This window comes from Schistocerca gregaria, chromosome 11 (genome assembly GCF_023897955.1).
Source record: "Schistocerca gregaria isolate iqSchGreg1 chromosome 11, iqSchGreg1.2, whole genome shotgun sequence".
NCBI lineage: Eukaryota > Metazoa > Arthropoda > Insecta > Orthoptera > Acrididae > Schistocerca > Schistocerca gregaria.
The window spans coordinates 85,265,806-85,288,235 of NC_064930.1; the positions used below are offsets into that span (position 1 = coordinate 85,265,806).

The 22,430-nt window shown below is 40.4% G+C and overlaps 1 protein-coding gene and 1 long non-coding RNA gene across 7 annotated transcripts in view; one reads left to right on the forward strand and one right to left on the reverse strand.

The window, feature by feature from the left end:
* The window catches only part of LOC126295455 (zinc finger protein 708-like), an 885,643-nt gene that overhangs the window by 102,842 nt on the left and 760,371 nt on the right, over positions 1-22,430 (forward strand). For 2 of the 6 annotated variants that reach the window (XM_049987978.1, XM_049987987.1), the window contains exon 7: positions 18,411-18,448. The exons of the other annotated variants lie outside the window; for them this stretch is intronic. In XM_049987978.1, the coding sequence (XP_049843935.1) occupies positions 18,411-18,448 (38 nt within the window). The remainder of the gene's footprint in view (positions 1-18,410; positions 18,449-22,430) is intronic. 6 annotated transcript variants of the gene reach the window in all.
* LOC126295459 (uncharacterized) overlaps positions 1-22,430 on the reverse strand; it is a 1,097,875-nt gene that overhangs the window by 65,261 nt on the left and 1,010,184 nt on the right. The gene's annotated exons all lie outside the window — the stretch shown is intronic.

Sequence of the window (22,430 nt, forward strand, 5' to 3'; positions counted from 1 at the left end):
GATAGGTAAATAGGCAGAATATGACTCTCCGGTTGGTAGTGTCTCTCTAAGGCAAGTGTCTGGCACAGTTGTTAGATTAGTTGTTGCTGCTACAATGGTAGGTCATCGAGATTTAAGTGAGTTTGAAAATGGTGTTAGAGTTGGCGCATGAGCGATGGGACACAGCATCTCCGAGGTAGTGATGAAGTGGTGTTTTTCCCATATGACCATTCCACGAATATACTATGAATGTCAGGAATCTGGTAAAACATCATATCTCTGACATCGCTGCTGATGGAAAAAGATCCTGCAAGAAAGGGACCAACGACGACTTAAGAGAATCACTCAACACGACAAAACTGAAACCTTCCACAAATTTCTGCAGATTTCAATGCTGCGCCATCAACAAGTGTCAGCATGCGAACCATTGAATGAAACCTCACCCATACGTGCTTTCAGAGCAGAAGGCCCCACCTGTACCCTTGATGACTGCATGATACACAGTTTGTCTCACCTGGGCGCGTCAACACTGACATTGGACTGTTGACAACTAGACACATGTTGCCTGGTCAAACAAGTCTCGTTTTAAATTGTATTGACCAGATGGATGTGTACAGTTATGGAGACAACCTCCTGAATCTGTGAACCCTTCATGTCGGGGGAAACTGTTAAAGCTTGTGGATGCTCTCTAATCGTGTGGGGCATGTGCAGTTGGAGTAATATGGTTCCCCTGTTATGTCTAGATATGACTGTGACAGGTGACACTCATGTGAGCATTGTGTCTGATCACTTTCATCCATTACTGTCCATTGTACATTCCTACAGACTTGAGCAGTTCCATCAGAACAATCTACATCTACGTGGGTACTCTACAAATCACATTGAAGTGCCTGGCAGAGCATTCATTGAACCACGTGTACAATTCTCTGTTGTTACAATAGCATGTAGAAAGGACAAACACCTATACCTTTCCAAACGAGCTCTGATTTCCCTGATCTTTTTCGTGGTGATCATTTCTTCCTAAGTAGGTCAGTATCAACAAAATATTTGCGCATTCGGAGGAGAAAGTTGGTGATTGGAACTTTGTGAGAAGATTGTCACAACAAAAAAACGCTTTTCTTTTAATGATGTCCAGCCCAAATCCTGTATGATTTCAGTGACACTCCTCTCTCCCATATTTTGCGATAATAGAAAACGTGCTGCCCTTCTTTGAATTTTTTCGATGCCCTCTGTCAATCCTGTCTAGTGAGGATCCCACACAACACAGCAGTATTCTAAAAGAGACAGACAAGTATAGTACAGGCAGTCTCCTTAGTAGATCTGTTACATTTTCTAAGTGTTCTGCCAATAAAATGCAGTTGTTCATAATTGTAATTTCTAGGTATTTAGTTGAATTTATGGCCTTTAGATTTGACTGATTTCTAGTGTAATTGAAGTTCAACCGATTTCTTTTAGTACTCATGTGGATGACCTCACACTTCTCATTATTTACAGTCAACTGTCAATTTTTGGACCATACAGATATCTTTTCTGGATCGTTTTACAATTTGTTTTGATCTTCTGATGACTTTATTAGTTGATAAACGACAGCATCATCTGCAAACATCCTAAGACGGCTGCTCAGATTGTATCCGAAATCGTTTATATACATAAGGAACAGCAAAGGGCCTGTAACCCCACTTTGGGGAACGCCAGAAATCACTTCTGTTTTACTTGATGACTTTCTGTTAATTACTACGAACTGCAACCTCTCTGACAAGAAATCACGAATCCAGTCACATAACTGAGACGATATTCCATAAGCACGCAATTTCACTACAAGCCACTTGCTTGGTTCAGTGTCAAAAGCCTTCTGGAAATCCAGAAATATGGAATTATATTATAATAATATTATTATTTCATAACAGGTCACTCACAGTTGGCTCTCGGGTGCCATATGATCAACAATTACATAAACACATACATACATTTACCCTTGTTTCATAGATCATGGATATGACATTTTCTAATGAAGTGGAATGTGTAATTTTAAGTAGTTTTCTGTACCATACAATTTCTACTTCATATCTAAGAATTCATCTATTGAGTAGAACGAGTTGCCATTCAGAAATTCTTTTAATTTGCTTTTAATAGGTGGTTGGCTACCTGTCAGACTTTTAATACTATTTGGCAAATGACGAAAGATTTTTGTGGAAGCATAATTTACCCTTTTCTGTGCCAAAGTAAGATTTAATCCAGAGTAGTGAAGATCGTCCTTTCTTCTAGTGTTGTAGCTATGCACTTTTTTTTTTTTTGTAACCCCACCTAGATGTAAGTAAAAATATAATTTATAAAAATGGTAAATAAAATCATAAATAACATGTATATAAGACTCACTTTTCCAAACCACACAGATTCATTTGGAAATGGCATTGTATGCTGAAACTAGCGAACTTGTTGAACAGAAATCTCTGTATACGAGGTCTGTTGAAAAAATTCCATAACTTTGTCCACTAGCAGACCTTTCACTTATTGTGCATAGTCTCCTTTGAAATACTCTCCTCCACAATTGATACACTACTTGTGATGCCATTTCTACTTTAAGGACCATTGTTGGTATGCATCTTGCTGGATCGCTTTAAGTTGCATCTGCTGCGAATTTTCTTCAATGTTTCCTGTTGTTGCAAATCTTTGTCCTCTGTGTGGTTTACTAATTTGGAAATTAAAACAAAATCTACGGGAGACAGGTCTAGAGAGCACAGAGGCTGAGGCAGCACAGTGATTTTGCTTTTGGTGCGATAGTCACACAACATCAGGGATGAATGTGTGGGTGCATTATTGTGATGCAAAGGCCATGAATTGTGTGACCACATTTCAGCCCCCTGGGATTAGAATAGGCCAGAGATATTTCTGCCTGTCATAAGAGGTGACTAGGAGGAGTCTCTCACCTTCCGGCATTTATGCGATGGTCCCCTGTAGGGATTGACCTCTGTTTTTGAAAATTTTCCCAAAGGGGGTGCCAACTGGGGAAGGACACCTTACATGGTGCATCGTGTCCATGATGCATTGAGATCTTTAGCCCACTTTCACGTTGTGGCATTGCAGTCCTACTCATCTTCCATTTCGTGGGTGAGGACACCTTCCTGGGTACGTTTTCCTCCACCCACTATGCAGTGTCGTCTTCTGTGCCGATGATGACTTTGGAATTCTTTGCACCTCATATCCATCACAGTAGCGAGTTTATTTTGGTGGGACCGCGATGTACCCTGTTGGTTGTATCCCCTGACTACACAGGGATCGCTCTGCTGATGAATGCACCTTTAACTGCCCACCTTTGCCAAGAAGTAGATGCCCGTCACTCTGGACCGTTGGGAGTGGGTGGCATCTTGGCGGATAATGCGCGAAAAGTGTACCATGTCATCACTTGCTGGTGATTAAATGTCAGCGGTCTATGAGTGTTCAAAGTCTCAGTACAGTGCAAGGAAATATGATCCTAAATCATTCCTCTCTCTGGCCACACCATGGGAGGAATGCCAAGCTAAAAATGGCACTGAACCTTATTTGCCCCGGTACCACATATGTACAAGAGCTGATGCGGACTCCTTTGTCTTGATGATGCCTCAGTTTTTTTGTAGAGCATTTAGAGGACAAGTTCAGGGAGGTGGAGGGCTTGTCCATACTGTGGTCAGGGTCAGCCTTGATAAAAACAGCATCCTCTGCCCAGCCATGGGCATTCCTTGTTTGTGACAAACTGGGGGATGTTTCCGTTACCATCACGCACCATAAGACCTCAAATATGGCCCTTCGTTTGCTGTCTGACAGCGGGGCGTGCGCAGACTTAGAGCAATGAGGAGTTCATTTCATCCAGCGCATCCATTGGGGGCTGAGGGATAATCAGGTTGCCACCAGTCGCTTCATCTTGGCCTTCGACAATGACACAATAACCAAGAAGATCAAGGTGATGGTCTACTTCTGTGATGTCAAGCCATATATCCGTCCCCCAATGCGGTGCTTTAAGTGCTGGAAGTTCGGCCGTATGTCTTCCCGCTGTACTTCCAGCATCATCTGTTGAGATTGTGGATGTCCATCCCACCCCAATACTCCATGTGTCTCGCCTCCCATCAGTGTCAACTGCAGAGAACATCATTACCCTTGCTCACCAGATTGCAGGATTTTACAGTGAGAAAGGAAAATCATGGAATAAGACTCTGGAGTACACTGAGGCTACGAGGAATTTTGAGCACGTACATCCTGTGGCTAAGGCCTCCTCATATGCCACCACTACAAGAACAGTTGCAGCCCCGTCACTTGTGTGAGTTCCAGTTGCCTCTCAGAGCTGGAAGACATCAGCTGCCCATTTGATGGTGGGGGGCACTTCCCTCACTGTTGGTCCGGCACCACCTACCTCAGGAGCACTCTCCTACAACCATCAGGGACACCAGTGCCAACTTCTCAGCCGGAGAATCGTAAGTCTCCTTTGGTTCCTCCCACTACAAAGTTGTCCCTTGGGTCACTCTCTTCCCAGGTTTCGTCTGGGGGGAAAGATGACACCCACTACTGGCTGATGTTCCCAAAAGCAGATCGCCATAGAGCTTCCTGATAATGCTCCATCCCAGAGACAGAATCAGTGAATCCATCCCAGCCAGAGAAACCCAAGGATCAGCGAGAGAATTCCAGAAAGAAGACCCCCAAAACCAAGGGAATTGCGGTGGCACCCACACCAACTGCTGCCTACAAGCTCTGCATCTGCATCTGAGGATGAGGTAAAGATTCTGGCATCCACTTAGGACCTAGATCTCGCCAGACCCTCAGACACAATGTATATAGCCTGTTCAGGAAAAAGTCGGTGCAGCAGGTGACCCTGAGGCATATACTGCCTCATTGAGTGTTTCATGCCTTCCCAGTCTCACGAACACATCATTCTCCAGTGGAATTGCGGCGTTTTTTTCCACCACCTGGCTGAGCTACGACAACTGTTAAGCTTTACACCTGCTTTCTGCATCGCCTTCCAGGAGACATGGTTCCTGTCAGTGTGGTCCCCTGCCCTTAATGGCTACAGGGGATATTACAAGAACCACAGCGAATATAATAGAGTGTCAGGTGGTATTTGCGTTTATGTCCTGAACTCAGTATGTAGTGAACCTGTGCCCCTTCAAACTCCTCTGGAAGCTGTGGCTGTCAGGATACCGACAACACAGGAAGTAACTGTCTGCAACGTCTATCTCCCTCCAGATGGTACAGTACCCGTGAATGTATTGGCTGCACTGATTGATCAACTCCCTAGATATTTCCTATTTATGGGAGATTTTAACACCCATAACTCCATGTAGGGTAGCCCCATGTTTACTGGGCGTGGCAGAGGTGTCAAATTGTCCCAACTCGACGTCTGTCTCTTAAATACAAGTCGCCCCCACACATTTCAGTGTGGCACATGACACCTATTCGGCCACTGATCTTTCAGTCCGCAGTCCTGGACTTCTTCCATCTATCCACTGGAGATCACATGTTGACCTGTGTGGTAGTGATAACTTCCCCATCTTCCTGTCACTCCCTCCGGCGTCATGCCCATAAACGCCAGCGAGATGAGCTTCAAACAAGTCATACTGGGTAGCCTTCACATCTATGACTGTTGAATCTCCCTCACATGGTGCCATCGATGTTGTGATTGAGCAGGTGACTCCAACGACCGCTTCTGCTGCGGGAAGTGTGATCCCTCATTCTCTAGGGTGCCCTGGTGAAAGACAGTCTCTTGGTTGTCGCCAGAAGTCGCCGAGGCAAGAGTGTTTTGGCAAGCTCTACAGCGACAAAAGTGGAACCGTTCCCTAAAGCACCTAATAGCCTTTAAGTGGCTCCGTGCCTGCGTTCGCTTGCATATAAAACGACGTAAACAGGAGTGTTGGGAGAGTTATGTGTTGATCATTGGGTGCTATGTGTTGATCATTGTGTCACCATCCCAAGTTTGTACAAAGACTAAACGTCTTTTTGGGTACCAGACCCTAACAGGTGCCCCTGGAATTAACATCAATGGTGTGCTCTCTACCAATGCAGACGTGACTGCTGAGCACTTTGCTCGAGCCTGTGTGTCAGAGAACTACCCCCCCCCCCCCCCCCCAGCCTTTCACATCCTCAAATAGCGGATCAAAGGAAAGTCCTCTCGTCCGTACATGCCACAGTAAACCCTATAATACCCCCTTTACAGAGTGGGAGCTCCTCATCCCTGCCACATTGCCCTGACACAGCTCCTGGGTTGGATCGGATCCACAGTCAGATGATTAAACATCTATCGTCTGACTACAAGCAATATCTCCTCATCATCTTCAGCAATTTTTGGTGTGATGGTGTCTTTCCATCGCAATGGCAGGAGAGCACCATCATTCTGGTGCTAAAACCCAGAAAAATCAGCTTGATGCGGATAGCTATTGGCCCATCAGCCTCACCAATGTTCTCTGTAAGATGCTGGAACGTATGGTGTGTCGGCAGTTGGATTGGGTCCTGGAGTCATGTGGCCTACTGGCTCCATGTCAGGGCGGCTTCTGCCAGGCTCGCTCTACTACTGATAATCTTGTGTCCCTTGAGTCTGCCACCCGAACAGCCTTTTCCAGACGCCAACATCTGGTTGCCGTACTTTTTTACTTGTGTAAAGCATATGACACAACTTGGCAACATCATATCCTTGCCACATTGTACGAGTGGTATCTCCTGGGCCCGCTTCAGATTTTTATCCAAACCTTCCTGTCGCTCTGTTCTTCCTGTGCCCAAGTTGGTGCCTCCCATAGTTCCTCCTGTATTCAGGAGAATGGAGTTCTGCAGGGCTCCTTATTGAGTGCATCTCAGTGGCCATTTACAGCCTAGCTGTAGGGCTGTTTTCCCTTCTCTGTATTCCGATGACTTCTGCATTTCGTATTGTTCCTCCAGTACTGGTGTTGCTGAGCGGCGCCTACACGTAGCCATTCACAAGATGCAGTCCCACTCACTGTATTTGAGACATATTGGTTCTTAGGACTGGTTTTCTGATTCCCGATTGACCTGTCTACTTCACCTTTGTCAGCTTAAGCGGAAGTGCTGGCAGCAACTTGAGGCCATTGGCTGCCTGAGCAACACCATCTATGGTGTGGATCACTCTGTGCTGCTGCAGCTCTATAGAGCCCTTGTTCAATCCCTCCTTGACTATGGGAGTCTGGTTTATGGTTCGGCAGCACCCTCAGTGTTGTGTTTACTCGACGCAGTGCATCACTGTGGCATTTGCCTAGTGATAGGAGCTCTTAGAATGAGTCTGGTGACCAGTGCCCTGGTGGACGCCAGAGTCCCTCAATTGCAGCTCTGACGTTCACAACTGCTCGCCAGTTCTGTTGCCCACATTCGTAGTCCTCCTGAGCATCAGAATTACCATCACCTTTTCCTATCGACGGCAGTTCATCTCCCATATTGGCGGCCCAGGTCAGGGCTCACAATTGCGGTTCGCATGCAATCCCTTCTCTCCAAACTGGAGTCCTTCTCTTTAGCGCTTCCACTTGAGGTCCATTCACGTACACCTCCATGGTGTGCAGCTTGGTCAAAGCTTCGTCTGGACCTTTTGCATGGCTCAAGGACTCTGCTAACCCCCGTGCTCTCAGTTGTCATTTCCTCTCGATTCTTGAACGTTCCGGGGCTCTGAAGTTATTTACACTTACGGCTGAATGGCTGATGGTAATGTTGGCTTCGCCTATATCCACGGAGGCCATATTGAACAGCAATCCTTGACCGCTGGCTGCAATGTATTCACTGCAGAGTGTGTGGCCATATCTCGTGCACTTCAGTACATCTGTTCCTGTTCTGGTGAGTCGTTTTTTCTCTGTTCTGGCTCTCTGAGCAGCTTAGAAGCTACCAACCAGTGCTACCCTCGCCATCTTTGGTTGCAAACGTCCGGGAGCCCATCTTTGCCCTGGAACGATCCACTCATTCAGTGGTGTTTGTGTGAACGCCAGGACATGTCAGAATCTGAGGCAACGAACTTGCTAACAGACTGGCCAAGTAAGCTATGCAGAAATCGCTCCTGGAGATGGGCATCTCTGAAACTAACCTGCATTCTGTTTTAAGCCACAAGGTTTTTCGGCTTTGGGAGAGGAAGCGGCATAACAGTATGCACAACAAATGGTGTGTTATTAAGGAGACTGTGAATGTGTGGGAGTCTTCCCTGCGGGCTTCTCACAGGGAATCAGTTGACCTTTGTTGGCTTCGCATTGGCCGTATGTGGCTCACACATGGTTACCTTCTCCATTGCGAGGACCCACCTCAGTGTTGCTGTGGTTTCCAAATGACAGTCATCCTCCTCTTGCTGGACTGCCCACTTTTAGCCACTCTGCGGCAGACTTTTAACTTTCCCAGTACCCTACCTTCGGTGTTGGGCAACAATGCCTCAACAGCAGCTCTAATCTTCCCTTATTCGTGAGGGTGTGTTTTATCACTTGATCTGAGTTTTAGCGCATGTCCTTTGTCCCTCTGTGTCCTCCACCCTAGGACCTTTAGGGTGGAGATTTTAATGTGTTGCAGAGTAGCTGGCTACTCCTTTTTTATTCTCATGGTCCGCCGGCCATGGTAATCTGTCTTCTTGTTTTTAATCTTTTCTCTCTCTCCCTTGCGTCCGTCTGTGGTTTTCTTGTCCTGTTTTGCCCTTCGTAGGGTTCGTTGTCCTTCTGTCATTCTTCTGGTTCTTCCTTTCCCCTGTTATTGTGCCGTACATCTTCTTTTTCTTCTTTCCTTTGGGCAATTGTTCTACCGGGAACAAGGGACAGATGACCTCACAGTTTGGTCACTTCCCCCCCCCCCCCCCCTTTAAACCAACCGACCAAGTTCAGGCCATATCCTTCTCACAATTCCCTGCAGATGTCGCAACAGATCCCTATAGTATCATTGATTAACAGTTTGTCCCTGCGGCATAAATTCATGATGATGATCCTGACATTAGTGTCATCAGTAGATGTTGAAGGGGATCCTGAATGAGGGACATTCTTTGTAATGCATTCATGAAACAGCCATGTCAATAATCAGGTTCTGTTCTCTTGTGTATAATTCAATTGGATGATCTTTTAAATGAAACACTTTTTTAAGAATCAGTTTTATGTATTTCACTGTAACAAAAATCAAAACAGTCTTGAATATATAAATGTGTGCCATATATCATTGAAACTTTACAAGTCCCTTTTACATAAGTACACTTGAGAAAAGTTCCTGATTTGCTTCTCCCATGCCTGTTCTCTGTGAATCCATCTCACTGATACTTCCTTCCCAACTCTTTCCAGAACAAATAAAGTTATGGTTCAGTAGTACAGAGAGTTTCACAAATGTCAATGCAGGCAACTGCAATATATTTTCTGTAGATAATATTATTTGATATACAAACATTTTGTGTAAAGAATGAATGATTTCATAACCATAAATATAATTTTTACAGCAGATTTTTAATAATACATGTTTTGCAAGAAGTAGGTTTCTTTGCCGATAACTAGTAAAAGTAACAAATCTGATTTCGTGGGATAGTGTTTTCAGGTATAAAGTGAAAATATAAAGAAACTGATTTTTAAAATGTGATGGAAGAAATATAACATGATAAATGAAATTTAAATTGATGGTCAGCCATATATAACAGCCCTGAAGACTTCCTTTTAGAACACAAGGTATGCAAATTTCAAAGAAACACTAGAAAAAGAATTATATTGTAAGATCCATTTGTTGACACAACTGTTTCGTCATCTACTACTGAGCAGATGTCACAAAGGTATAGACTCGTTTCAATGCCTGTTACGGGTTGTATGCATTACAAATGTGGCTTTTGATATTTAACTGATGGCATTGACACATTCCTTGCTTTCAGTCTCAAACCTTCTCCTGGTGTGACCAGTGTAGTATATATTAACATTGCATTTGAAATTGTTTGGCTGATTATCTATTTGTTTTGAGTCATTACAGTTTCTTCCATTACATAGTTTTAATAGTTCAAATATGAAAATTTGCCATTAATGTAAAGAAAGTTATGTGTAATGTATATCTAAATTATAAATAATTAATTCATCATTTTCAATGCAACCTTCAGAAACAGTGAAATATAATAATAAAAGTAAGTTGTTGAAAACACATTTTTCCTGTCTCTATGTATCTGTCTTTTTTTCCTAATGTTGAAAATAATCACTGCCCTTAGCTGTAACCATGTTGAACAAACATTATCTACTGATAGGGCAAAGAAAAAATCTTAAGAAGTGGATATAACACAGTTTTCCATCATGAACAAAATTACTGAACAGAACAAAAAATATGAATTACACTTTGGTAGTCATAGATTTCCAAGCAGCATTGAGTTCAGTGGCTACCAAATCTGAATTACCAGCTCTTGCAAAACAAAGCATTGATTCAGCCTATGCAAGTGCACTGAAGGGAGGTTGTGTCAGCCCCACAGTTTCCCTCACACTGATCATGATAGAACTAAAGAGTCAGACAAAACTGGATATTAATAAAACTATTCTTGGTCCTCCCAGAAAAGTTTTTCACATTGCCAAATTGCCAGACAAAGAAAATAAGTGTATTAAACTTGTAACTCAGGTGATAATCACACAGTGTGGCCTCACAGAAGAAGGAATTGTCTTTTGTACATAGAAGTAACCAGTGAACTGATGTACAATGTGAGATTAGACATGATAAAGTAAGGTACCAATTTCCAATGTATCACTTGGATCTGGACCCTGGACCAGTATTGGTTAAGTTTCTCTGTTTTTCCATTTTTCAGTGTCAAATTACCTTTTTAAGAATTGTGGGTTAGTGACTATAATCTGTTTAAAATTACTTCAGGGTTAGCAACTGTATGGAGGTAGTAAGGGGAGCCCACAAAAAAGGCACAGACTGCATTCCACCAATTCCGTAATATCTGTAACAACAGGAAGCATGCAGAGTTCTCAGATCTGCACCCCAGGACAAAAAAAAATTCTCATTTCCAGTGATTGAATTTCAGGCGGTTTGCTGTTCTGTGTGATCATTGCCAACTGTGATTTTGTTTCTTGTGTTTTTTACTGTTGGAGTAATTATTATTGCATTTATTGTTACTTTCATTTGTTGTGCGGTATTCAACAGTGTTTCAGAAAGAAAATCATCGAAAGTTGAGTGGAAAAGTTCCACCTCAATCTCTCAGCTAGGGTACTGCCGAAATAACCTAATTATGTTAATTATGTTGTTCATAGAATCAGTAATGCATAATCTGGGAATACTGTGAACAATTGTTCTAGATAATGCCTCTTACCATTCAGCTGTAGTTTACAATACATCTACCATGACAAAGAGAAAGAAGGGAATGACTAATTGGCTTCAATTTCATAATGTTGATTTAAGTGGCAGATAACCCTACAAAGGTGATGCTTATGGAATGAATACCCCTACAAAAAAACACAGTTCCCCATGTACGAGCTGGTGAAGACATATGAGTATACAATCAGTAGGCTACCACTTTGTTGCTACCATTTCAACCCAACAGAGTTAATACGGGCCCAAATTAAGAGGTACATAACAGTTTTAGAATGTCATATCTGAAGACTGGAAGAACACCAACATACATACTTACACCTTCAGTGAAGGGGAAGACTTTCATTTAATAACATCAGTACAGTACAGTGTTACTTATATCATCTGTGAGTGACAAGAGTGAATTGAGTGGAATTTTTACCTTATCACAAAAGAAATTAAATATATATAGCATATTCAGAGTGAAATGCACAATTTACAGCAGTAAGTAGCTACATAACAAAATTATTTTTTAGTGAGTTTTGACGTTTTAATAAGAAGGCCATATCAGCAACGAACTCCAAATAAAGTTCATGTTAGTTATATAGTCGGTATCCCACAAAATAAATATTACCATTTACAGTATAGTTGCTGCAATACTGAAGTTATGTTTTTTGTATCACTTTTTTTATCTTTCTCCAAATACTTGTTGGCCTATTTAAAGTATATTTTTTGACCATGAAAGACATAAATACATATTATATTTTATTATATTAGACATAAGTAGGTGGATCAGAAAAATTAATAATATATTCATTATAAATGTAGCATTCAGTATCTCATAATGAAACCATACAGCTGACCACTTAGTACTTGATGCACAAGAGACCATTGTGCATCATATGTAACTGAAACTGTCTCATGTTAGACAACTCTGACAGAGTTATGATTTGGAGTTGATGAAAATTTGACATATTTCTAAGATTTAATTCATTTCATCTGTTCACTTCACATCAATAACCAAAAAGTTCCCCATATATAGAAAAATCAGTAACATCAGAAAATGCATTATTATGAACTGTCCATATATTAACTTAATAATTTGCTGCCTCAAATAAAGTGAAAACATAGTGCAGCTCTTTGAGAAAATGTCGAGGTGGGATCCTTATTTATAAAGAGGATACTTTGAGAGATTGAGCAAGTTGAATGAAGTGGAAGGTTATTTGAGAGTTCAGTGTGGGATGTGGCAACTCCGCTTTGCACCTCCACAATCATCTGCTAAGCTGTCAGTTCTAAAGTGATTTTGAACAGACCATAGTACTTTGTGTATATCTGTATAATTTAACACTTTAGAAACATTAAGAGAGTTAATTGAGAGTGCCCCCCCATGAACCATGGACCTTGCCGTTGGTGGGGAGGCTTGCGTGCCTCAGCGATACAGATGGCCGTACCGTAGGTGCAACCACAACGGAGGGGTATCTGTTGAGAGGCCAGACAAACGTGTGGTTCCTGAAGAGGGGCAGCAGCCTTTTCAGTAGTTGCAGGGGCAACAGTCTGGATGATTGACTGATCTGGCCTTGCAACATTAACCAAAACGGCCTTGCTGTGCTGGTACTGCGAACGGCTGAAAGCAAGGGGAAACTACAGCCGTAATTTTTCCCGAGGACATGCAGCTTTACTGTATGATTAAATGATGATGGCATCCTCTTGGGTAAAATATTACGGAGGTAAAATAGTCCCCCATTCGGATCTCCGGGCGGGGACTACTCAGGAGGATGTCGTTATCAGGAGAAAGAAAACTGGCGTTCTACGGATCGGAGCGTGGAATGTCAGATCCCTTAATCGGGCAGGTAGGTGAGAAAATTTAAAAAGGGAAATGGATAGGTTAAAGTTAGATATAGTGGGAATTAGTGAAGTTCGTTGGCAGGAGGAACAAGACTTCTGGTCAGGTGACTACAGGGTTATAAACACAAAATCAAATAGAGGTAATGCAGGAGTAGGTTTAATAATGAATAGGAAAATAGGAATGCGGGTAAGCTACTACAAACAGCATAGTGAACGCATTATTGTGGCCAAGATAGATACGAAGCCCACACCTACTACAGTAGTACAAGTTTATATGCCAACTAGCTCTGCAGATGATGAAGAAATTGAAGAAATGTACGATAAAATAAAAGAAATTATTCAGATAGTGAAGGGAGACGAAAATTTAATAGTAATGGGTGACTGGAATTCAAGTGTAGGAAAAGGGAGAGAAGGAAACATAGTAGGTGAATATGGATTGGGGCTAAGAAATGAAAGAGGAAGCCGCCTAGTAGAATTTTGCACAGAGCACAACTTATTCGTAGCTAACACTTGGTTCAAGAATCATAAAAGAAGGCTGTATACATGGAAGAACCCTGGAGATACTAAAAGGTATCAGATAGATTATATAATGGTAAGACAGAGATTTAGGAACCAGGTTTTAAGTTGTAAGACATTTCCAGGGGCAGATGTGGACTCTGACCACAATCTATTGGTTATGACCTGTAGATTAAAACTGAAGAAACTGCAAAAATGTGGGAAATTAAGGAGATGGGACCTGGATAAACTGAAAGAACCAGAGGTTGTACAGAGTTTCAGAGAGAGCATAAGGGAACAATTGACAGGAATAGGGGAAAGAAATACAGTAGAAGAAGAATGGGTAGCTCTGAGGGATGTAGTAGTGAAGGCAGCAGAGGATAAAGTAGGTACAAAGACGAGGGCTGCTAGAAATCCTTGGGTAACAGAAGAAATATTGAATTTAATTGATGAAAGGAGAAAATATAAAAATGCAGTAAATGAAGCAGGCAAAAAGGAATACAAACGTCTCAAAAATGAGATCGACAGGAAGTGCAAAATGGCTAAACAGGGATGGCTAGAGGACAAATGTAAGGATGTAGAAGCTTATCTCACTAGGGGTAAGATAGATACTGCCTACAGGAAAATTAAAGAGACCTTTGGAGAGAAGAGAACCACGTGTATGAATATCAAGAGCTCAGATGGCAGCCCAGTTCTAAGCAAAGAAGGGAAGGCAGAAAGGTGGAAGAAGTATATAGAAGGTTTATACAAGGGCGATGTACTTGGGGACAATATTATGGAAATAGAAGAGGATGTAGATGATACGATACTGCGTGAAGAGTTTGACAGAGCACTAAAAGACCTGAGTCGAAACAAGGCCCCCGGAGTAGACAACATTCCATTAGAACTACTGACGGCCTTGGGAGAGCCAGTCATGACAAAACTCTACCAGCTGGTGAGCAAGATGTATGAGACAGGCGAAATACCCTCAGACTTCAAGAAGAATATAATAATTCCAATCCCAAAGAAAGCAGGTGCTGACAGATGTGAAAATTACCGAACTATCAGTTTAATAAGCCACGGCTGCAAAATACTAACGCGAATTCTTTACAGACGAATGGAAAAACTGGTAGATGCAGACCTCGTGGAGGATCAGTTTGGATTCCGTCGAAATGTTGGAACACGTGAGGCAATACTGACCTTACGACTTATCTTAGAAGAAAGATTAAGAAAAGGCAAACCTACGTTTCTAGCATTTGTAGACTTAGAGAAAGCTTTTGACAATGTTGACTGGAATACTCTTTTTCAAATTCTAAAGGTGGCAGGGGTAAAATACAGGGAGCAAAAGGCTATTTATAATTTGTACAGAAACCAGATGGCAGTAATAAGAGTCGAGGGGCATGAAAGGGAAGCAGTGGTTGGGAAAGGAGTGAGACAGGGTTGTAGCCTCTCCCCGATGTTATTCAATCTGTATATTGAGCAAGCAGTAAAGGAAACAAAAGAAAAATTTGGAGTAGGTATTAAAATTCATGGAGACGAAGTAAAAACTTTGAGGTTCGCCGATGACATTGTAATTCTGTCAGAGACGGCAAAGGACTTGGAAGAGCAGTTGAACGGAATGGACAGTGTCTTGAAAGGAGGATATAAGATGAACATTAACAAAAGCAAAACGAGGATAATGGAATGTAGTCAAATTAAATCGGGTGATGCTGAGGGAATTAGGTTAGGAAATGAGACACTTAAAGTAGTAAAGGAGTTTTGCTATTTAGGAAGTAAAATAACTGATGATGGTCGAATTAGAGAGGATATAAAATGTAGACTGGCAATGGCAAGGAAAGCGTTTCTGAAGAAGAGAAGTTTGTTAACATCGAATATAGATTTAAGTGTCAGGAAGTCATTTCTGAAAGTATTTGTTTGGAGTGTAGCCATGTATGGAAGTGAAACATGGACGATAACTAGTTTGGACAAGAAGAGAATAGAAGCTTTCGAAACGTGGTGCTACAGAAGAATACTGAAGATAAGGTGGATAGATCACGTAACTAATGAGGAGGTATTGAATAGGATTGGGGAGAAGAGAGGTTTGTGGCACAACTTGACTAGAAGAAGGGATCGGTTGGTAGGACATGTTTTGAGGCATCAAGGGATCACAAATTTAGCATTGGAGGGCAGCGTGGAGGGTAAAAATCGTAGAGGGAGACCGAGAGATGAGTACACTAAGCAGATTCAGAAGGATGTAGGTTGCAGTAGGTACTGGGAGATGAAGCAGCTTGCACAGGATAGAGTAGCATGGAGAGCTGCATCAAACCAGTCTCAGGACTGAAGACAACAACAACAACAACAACAACAACAATTGAGAGTGTTTGTAATTCTTCCTACAATAGAGTAAATGAGCCATTGCATTTTCACACTTCTTGTAAATGGTCAATAACAGAGTACTGTATTCCCAGTTTAGACTTATACCAATAAGGCATAAATTTTAATGTAAAAACTTTTCAAATAAGGAGTTTCTCAACAGCCAGTGAAAAGGTGAGTGCTGAGAATCACTAAGAGAGGCTAAAAAACAAATAAATGAATCTGAAAATAGGTTAGAGTTGGTGATCTAGTTAGGACTGTAATGAAAATTGGATGGTAGGGGGTACGACATGGACAGAAGAAGGTAGACATGAAGGTAGGCAGGCCACAAAAGTTACCTGTTGCATTTCAAAAGAAAAGAAAATGAAAAACTTGAAGGTGGTAGATGACATTGAAAAATACGCAGGGAAAAAGTAAAAGTGTAAACCTTAGGACTCTAATGCATGGAAAAGTCTAGGTGCGGCTTTGATTCAGCAGTAGAAGTCAAATGGCTGCTGGTGCTACCGATGGTGGTAGTGTATGTTTATGACCTTTGAATTACTGTGTAGCTCCATCTGTACATAAACTGAGAAATTATTAAGCTGTGGGGCTCTGATGTCGCATGGAAACCACATAATTTCAGTTTTCATAAACTTCTAGGGCTTCTGTCTCTTCACTCACAATTTTCTGCATCTTTTGAATTATGCGTGTGTCCAGCATTTTATTATTTGCTATTCTGACTTGTGCTTCTAAAGTAGCTCATTCACTTGATGAATACTTATTGTTTGTACTGTTTTCTGCATTCTCAGGATAATTATGTATATTAAAGGACATGTTATCGATATGTCTACCACAGAAACAGTGACTGTAAGGATGTATCGAGCAACAAATATGCTAGACTCTCGATGTTCTGGCCACTCCACAGAAACAGTGACTGTAAGGATGTATCAAGCAACAAAATATGCTAGACTCTTGATGTTCTGGCCACTCCACGCATACATGAATACTGGATTAGTAGAAGTGCCACATTATTGTGAGTGTCTGTAATTTAATTTAAACACAAAGGAAGTATACTTTATTAAGTCCCAAGATACATTAACTTTCATAGGAGAATTACTTTTTGACTGTGTACATATAAGTAGTATCATCTACTATTAAACATGTACCAAATTTTTAGTTGTCACAATAATGATAAACAATGTCAGCACACTCCTGCTTTACAAGCATTACACCAGTACTTCATGTATCTCGTTGTTGCATAACGTTCTTAAAGAAGATGTCTGTAGCTTGGGCACCAGCAGCATGAGAAATCTTCATGCTCTCTCCTCATACGCCCTTTTCTTCATATTTCATCAAACCTGTTCTACACTTATTTCCTCGTCTTGTAACATTTGATGTATCTCAGTTTTCCTCGTTCAGCCACTTAGCAAAATATTCATAAATGTCTCATCCTCCTGGAGCTTATAGAATGTTTAACATTGTACTTGACAAACAACATTGCTGCGTACATTACTTCTGCTTGACCAACTAGAGACCAGTGGTGGGCCATGTTACTGAGAGGCCTGAGTACTGAGAGCCACATTAGTGAAAGTTTAGTTTAAGAATAAAAACGAACACTTCAAATATTCTGCAGTCTGAAAAGCTGACAGCTTACAAATATGTGTATGTTGTTGTTCACTGGTTTCACAGTATTTGTATAGCATTAGAATCAGATGTACAGAGTAAAAAAGTGTCTTCAAAGTTGACATGTGTTAAGCTGTTCAAGACTACAGTCAGCAAAGTCAGTACCATTTGTTTAAAATTAAAAATTATTCCAATATTTTGGCCATAATTGAGAATGGCTGACACAATTGGGAATGACTGAATTGTGTGGATTGTAACGTGAATGACAGTATACAGCATGTCTAATGCTCGTGGCATGGGATAATGTGTAAATCTCCAATTTAAATAATACTTCATGCTTGCAGGCAATTCAGTACCCCTAAGGTTGAAACTTCCTGTTGGTGATTAAAATTGTATGTTGGAATAAAACTCAAAACTGGAATCTGGCATTTTGTGGCCTGGCATCAACACCATGTCAGGAAGTTTCAAAACTGTGCATACAGTATTTTAGTGTGAAATATTAATTCCAGGAACCATATGATTGATAGCGTCCACATTTATTTTTGTGATATGAATGTTGGAATTGTTCAGTAAGTTAATGATGTATGTTTCTGAAACTCATTGGTCTGTATTGCTAGCCCTCAGCTGAAATTCATCCCCATGCATATGTGAATGCATTTGGATCTGTCATTCAGCAAGGAAATACTTGTCTTTGTGGATGCACTGAGTTGTTTACTGCTTCAGACTAATTTTTTTTGTATGTATCTGTAATGAAACAATTTCTATAAATATTTTGCATGTTTCCACAGCCTCTTATTATACATTGTAAGTTACTTTTCTGTATATTACCAGTAGGGAGTAATCCAGAAGTAGCAGTTGTCAGAATAGTAGTAGTGTGTCTTAATTTTTTTACTTACCTTTTTGAATTCATTACCTAATAGTGTTATAAAATGTTTCAGGGGATAGCCTCAGAAAGACTTGCACCACTCAGTCCAAGGTAAGGTTTTCATTATTCACTGAACTATATTCTTAAAAGTACAGTTAACAGACTGTATTAGTGCCCCACTACTGCAATGTGGGGAGGCCAGCCTGACCCAGATCAAATGTACTTTCCAGATTAAAAAAAAAGAAGGCTGGTAAACAGGCTAGTTTTGATGTGGAGTTAAGGCACTTTTGAACATCTCACTGGGTAAATACTAGGCTGGTATCCATATCCAACTCCAAATACATGCCACACTACTATTTAGAAAATGATCTTATACACACTCATAGGATTTGGGGGAGGTGGGTGAGAATAGGTGACTGAGGACTTCGATGTTTAGTCTCCTAAATTCCACAATCAACAATAACAGAAGTACTGATTCTCATTAGCTCATGGGGAAACTGTTAGTTGTATATTGAGGACTTTTTTCTTTATTGTTGTATTAATAGGCAGTCATATTACAGTAAAAGGGAATATGATCAATAATGCATATGTATTTGAATTTGATGCTCTGTGTGTGCTAGGTGAGAATGCCATAGTTTTGTGCTAGTAACTTCTTACACAAGTTAGCAGTAAAATAAAAGTGAGTAAGTGACGAAATCTGAAAGCTGTGTCCTTAACTGCATGCTATTAAAGGCTGATTTATGTCGATGGTTTGCTGATGAAATGAAGTGTGTGAAGTTTTCATTGCTCCATTTTTATGCTTCCAAGTGGTGAGCAGTATTGTTATAGAAGGTAGTGACTAAATCTTTTATTGTAACTAGTTTCTTAATCAACAAATCAGCATAATGAAAATAAACTGTAATATTGTTCATGGAAATTCCAGAGTAATTTTTAATTCCGTTCTGGCGTTCAAAGAAATTGAATTAGTAGTAGATGACTATTTATTTGAAGTAACACACCCAAATTATATCCTACATGAAAATATATAGGATGGTGCATGAGAAATTGGCCCTGAATACTAGGATGCTCATTGTTGCCCACCAATCATATCTATAATTCCGAAGCTGTTGCAGTTCCATTTTGTGTTAAATACAAAAGTTGTGTCATGGTTAAGACTATAAAGAAATATCTCAGTGAGATACATCTTCAAGAAAGAATTGCAATAGTAAAGAGGTATTTTTGCAAAGAAGTTTCTTGACATTTCCATACAGACAGAGAGCAGTCTAACAGGATTTAGTGACAAAATTGTATACTACAGAGTCAGTTGTGAACAAGAAAAAGACGCAGGCCCCACCTGTTTGTGCACCTACTGTGACCATGGTGATCAGAGTACAGTTGATCCAGAATCCAAAGAAATCAACACACAAAAAGTGAATGTTTGTGCAGGTCTTGTCAAGATGTTTTACACCATATAGGGATGAAAACCTACAAAATGTCAAGTTGGGGAAGATATGGTAAAAAACCTGAATTACCATATATGGCTATTTCAGACTGTTGAGAGTGGAATGTTGGATGTGTTGCTATATTCATGAATGAAGAATCCTGCTCTCATCTAACGGGACATTCGACTCCCAAAACACCAGATACTAGTCAGATACAATCACAGTAGGACAAGTGTGAAACCTCTTCCTAATGAAAAAATCTGTGTGGTGTGCCCTGTCAGAAAGTTGGGTTGTCGATCCCATATTTTTTGAAACAACAGTAAACTCTGCTGTGTATATGTGAACCTTTGAGGAATTTTATACACGGGTGAACCCCTCCCCCCTGTGTATGTACACATGCTACCTTTCAACAGAATGGGGGCAACATGTCACACTCTTGTGAGCCAATCTCATGAATTCATGAGAGTTTTAAGAAGAGAAGATTGTCAGTAAAAGATTACGGCTGCTGCTTTCACCTGACCTAACCACTTAAGACATTTAACTGTGGGATAATGGGTGGGGGGGGGGGGGGGGAGGAGGGTCTAAAGGGAGAAGTGTACACACATAACCCAATAATGTTATAATACTTGAAGGACAATACTCCTGATGAAATTTTGATAATTGTTGCGTCAGAGCTGTTAAAGTATATATTTACATGTTAGCTTGCACAAGAAAGTGCATTGAATAATGAGGTCATTTTTAAGCACCTGATGTGATGTAGTGTAAAAGGCAAAATCAATTCAGTAAATATAGGCTTTTATATTAGCTTAGTTATTATTTATTTATTATCTAATTACTACATGTTGATCTAATTTTTGTTGTATCTCTCATGGTGGACAACAGTTCATGTGTCGTTAGCAAGCAGTCTGTACTCGGGTCCAGTTTTTCAATCGCCATCCTACATAAGGCAATACAATATTGTTTTAAGCAAATATGTTATGACACATAATTATCTAATTTTCCTGTATTTGTTGTAAAAGCTTCATATCTATTATTTCATAATATGACACACAACATAATATTTGTTACAAACTACATCCACATTTATGTTTGTATTCTGTAATAGCATATGTTTCTTGTACACCACTGAAAATGAAAAGGTGAAGGTGATGCTTTTCATTTATGATAACTTCACAAAACCGAGTACTTCCAGAATCTTCAATACAAAATCTCACAAGAATTTATTTCCATAAGAGTTTTTCTGTTGAATGAAAGTACTTCTTGCTTATTTTTTAGTCATTTTATTGTGTTCTGATTCAGTATCATCACTTTAGATGATTTACATCATTTACATTCTGCACCATATTTAAATACCATTTGCTGTATACTTGCAACCTTGCACAAAGTTCTCTTTGTCTACCTGCTCAAAGAGCAGAGTCAAAACATGATATCAAGACACACATAGGAACTCCATCCAAAACCTTATATTACCATCAAAGTTTCAACGTGAGAGTCATGAGACATAATGAGATACACCTGTAACATTGACCTTATTAACAGTATAATTTCCAGTATTTGCAGATTCACTATAATTCGGACTGAGTTGAAGTCGATTGTAGTTCAGGCCACCTGGTGTCTGATGGTATGTTAGTTCTTACTTACACTCTTGATATTCTTAGTTTCTGCACAGATCTTCTCTGTAGGCAATTATTTGTGAATATCTTCTAGAATTTTGTTGTGGATAAAAGTTTATGGTGCAGGATTCTTGTGTTGTGGATCAGTTGTGCTGTTTTTTTTGTAAATATGGGCTTTTGTTCCCCTTCCAGTCTCAGCAAGTTGTTATCTGTCGAACGAATATGTCGTAAATTATGCTAAAGAGGTAATGAATTAAGTGAACAATGATATGAGGATGTGGAAGTGTGATGTATGGAAGTTTGTCTCGGTATAAGGAGGATGCACCAATAGCCAAAGTGGTTAAGGAGACCACTTAAGATAAGTGGGAAATACAGGTTTGAGTCCCTATCTGGCACTGTTGAGTAGTAGATTTATGGAAGATGTCAAGGAATGTGCAGTCAGTGAATTAAATTTTGAATTATTTCATACAGGTTTGGATCATTAACAATGTATATTCTTTCAGATGTGTGTGAGAAATTCTACATTCACTTGTAAGTCTTCCCCCTGACTTTAACTGACAAGGCAGTATTGAAAATTTTCTCATCAGAATCAAGCCCTCAAATGAATGAACGTCATTCACTACATTGCCATAAGGTCCTTAAATTTTAAGCTTTTTACAGAAATTGTTCAGATACTTTTCCCACCAAACAAATTGTAGTTGTTTATAGAATTCATGCCAGCCGGAGTGGCCATGCGGTTCTAGGTGCTACAGTCTAGAATCGAGCGACCGCTACGGTCGCAGGTTTGAATCCTGCCTCGGGCATGGATCTGTGTGATGTCCTTAGGTTAGTTAGGTTCACTTAGTTCTAAGTTCTAGGTAACTGATGACCTCAGAAGTTAAGTTGCATAGTGCTCAGAGCCATTTGAACAGAATTCATATAATTTTTACCAAACCAAATGTTTCCATAAACTGATTTAGAGTAACTTTTTACTCCCCATGTTGAAAACTTATTTGATACTAACAGCCCAAATATTACACTTTCAATTTACGCAGACAAGAATTCATCTTACAGAACAAG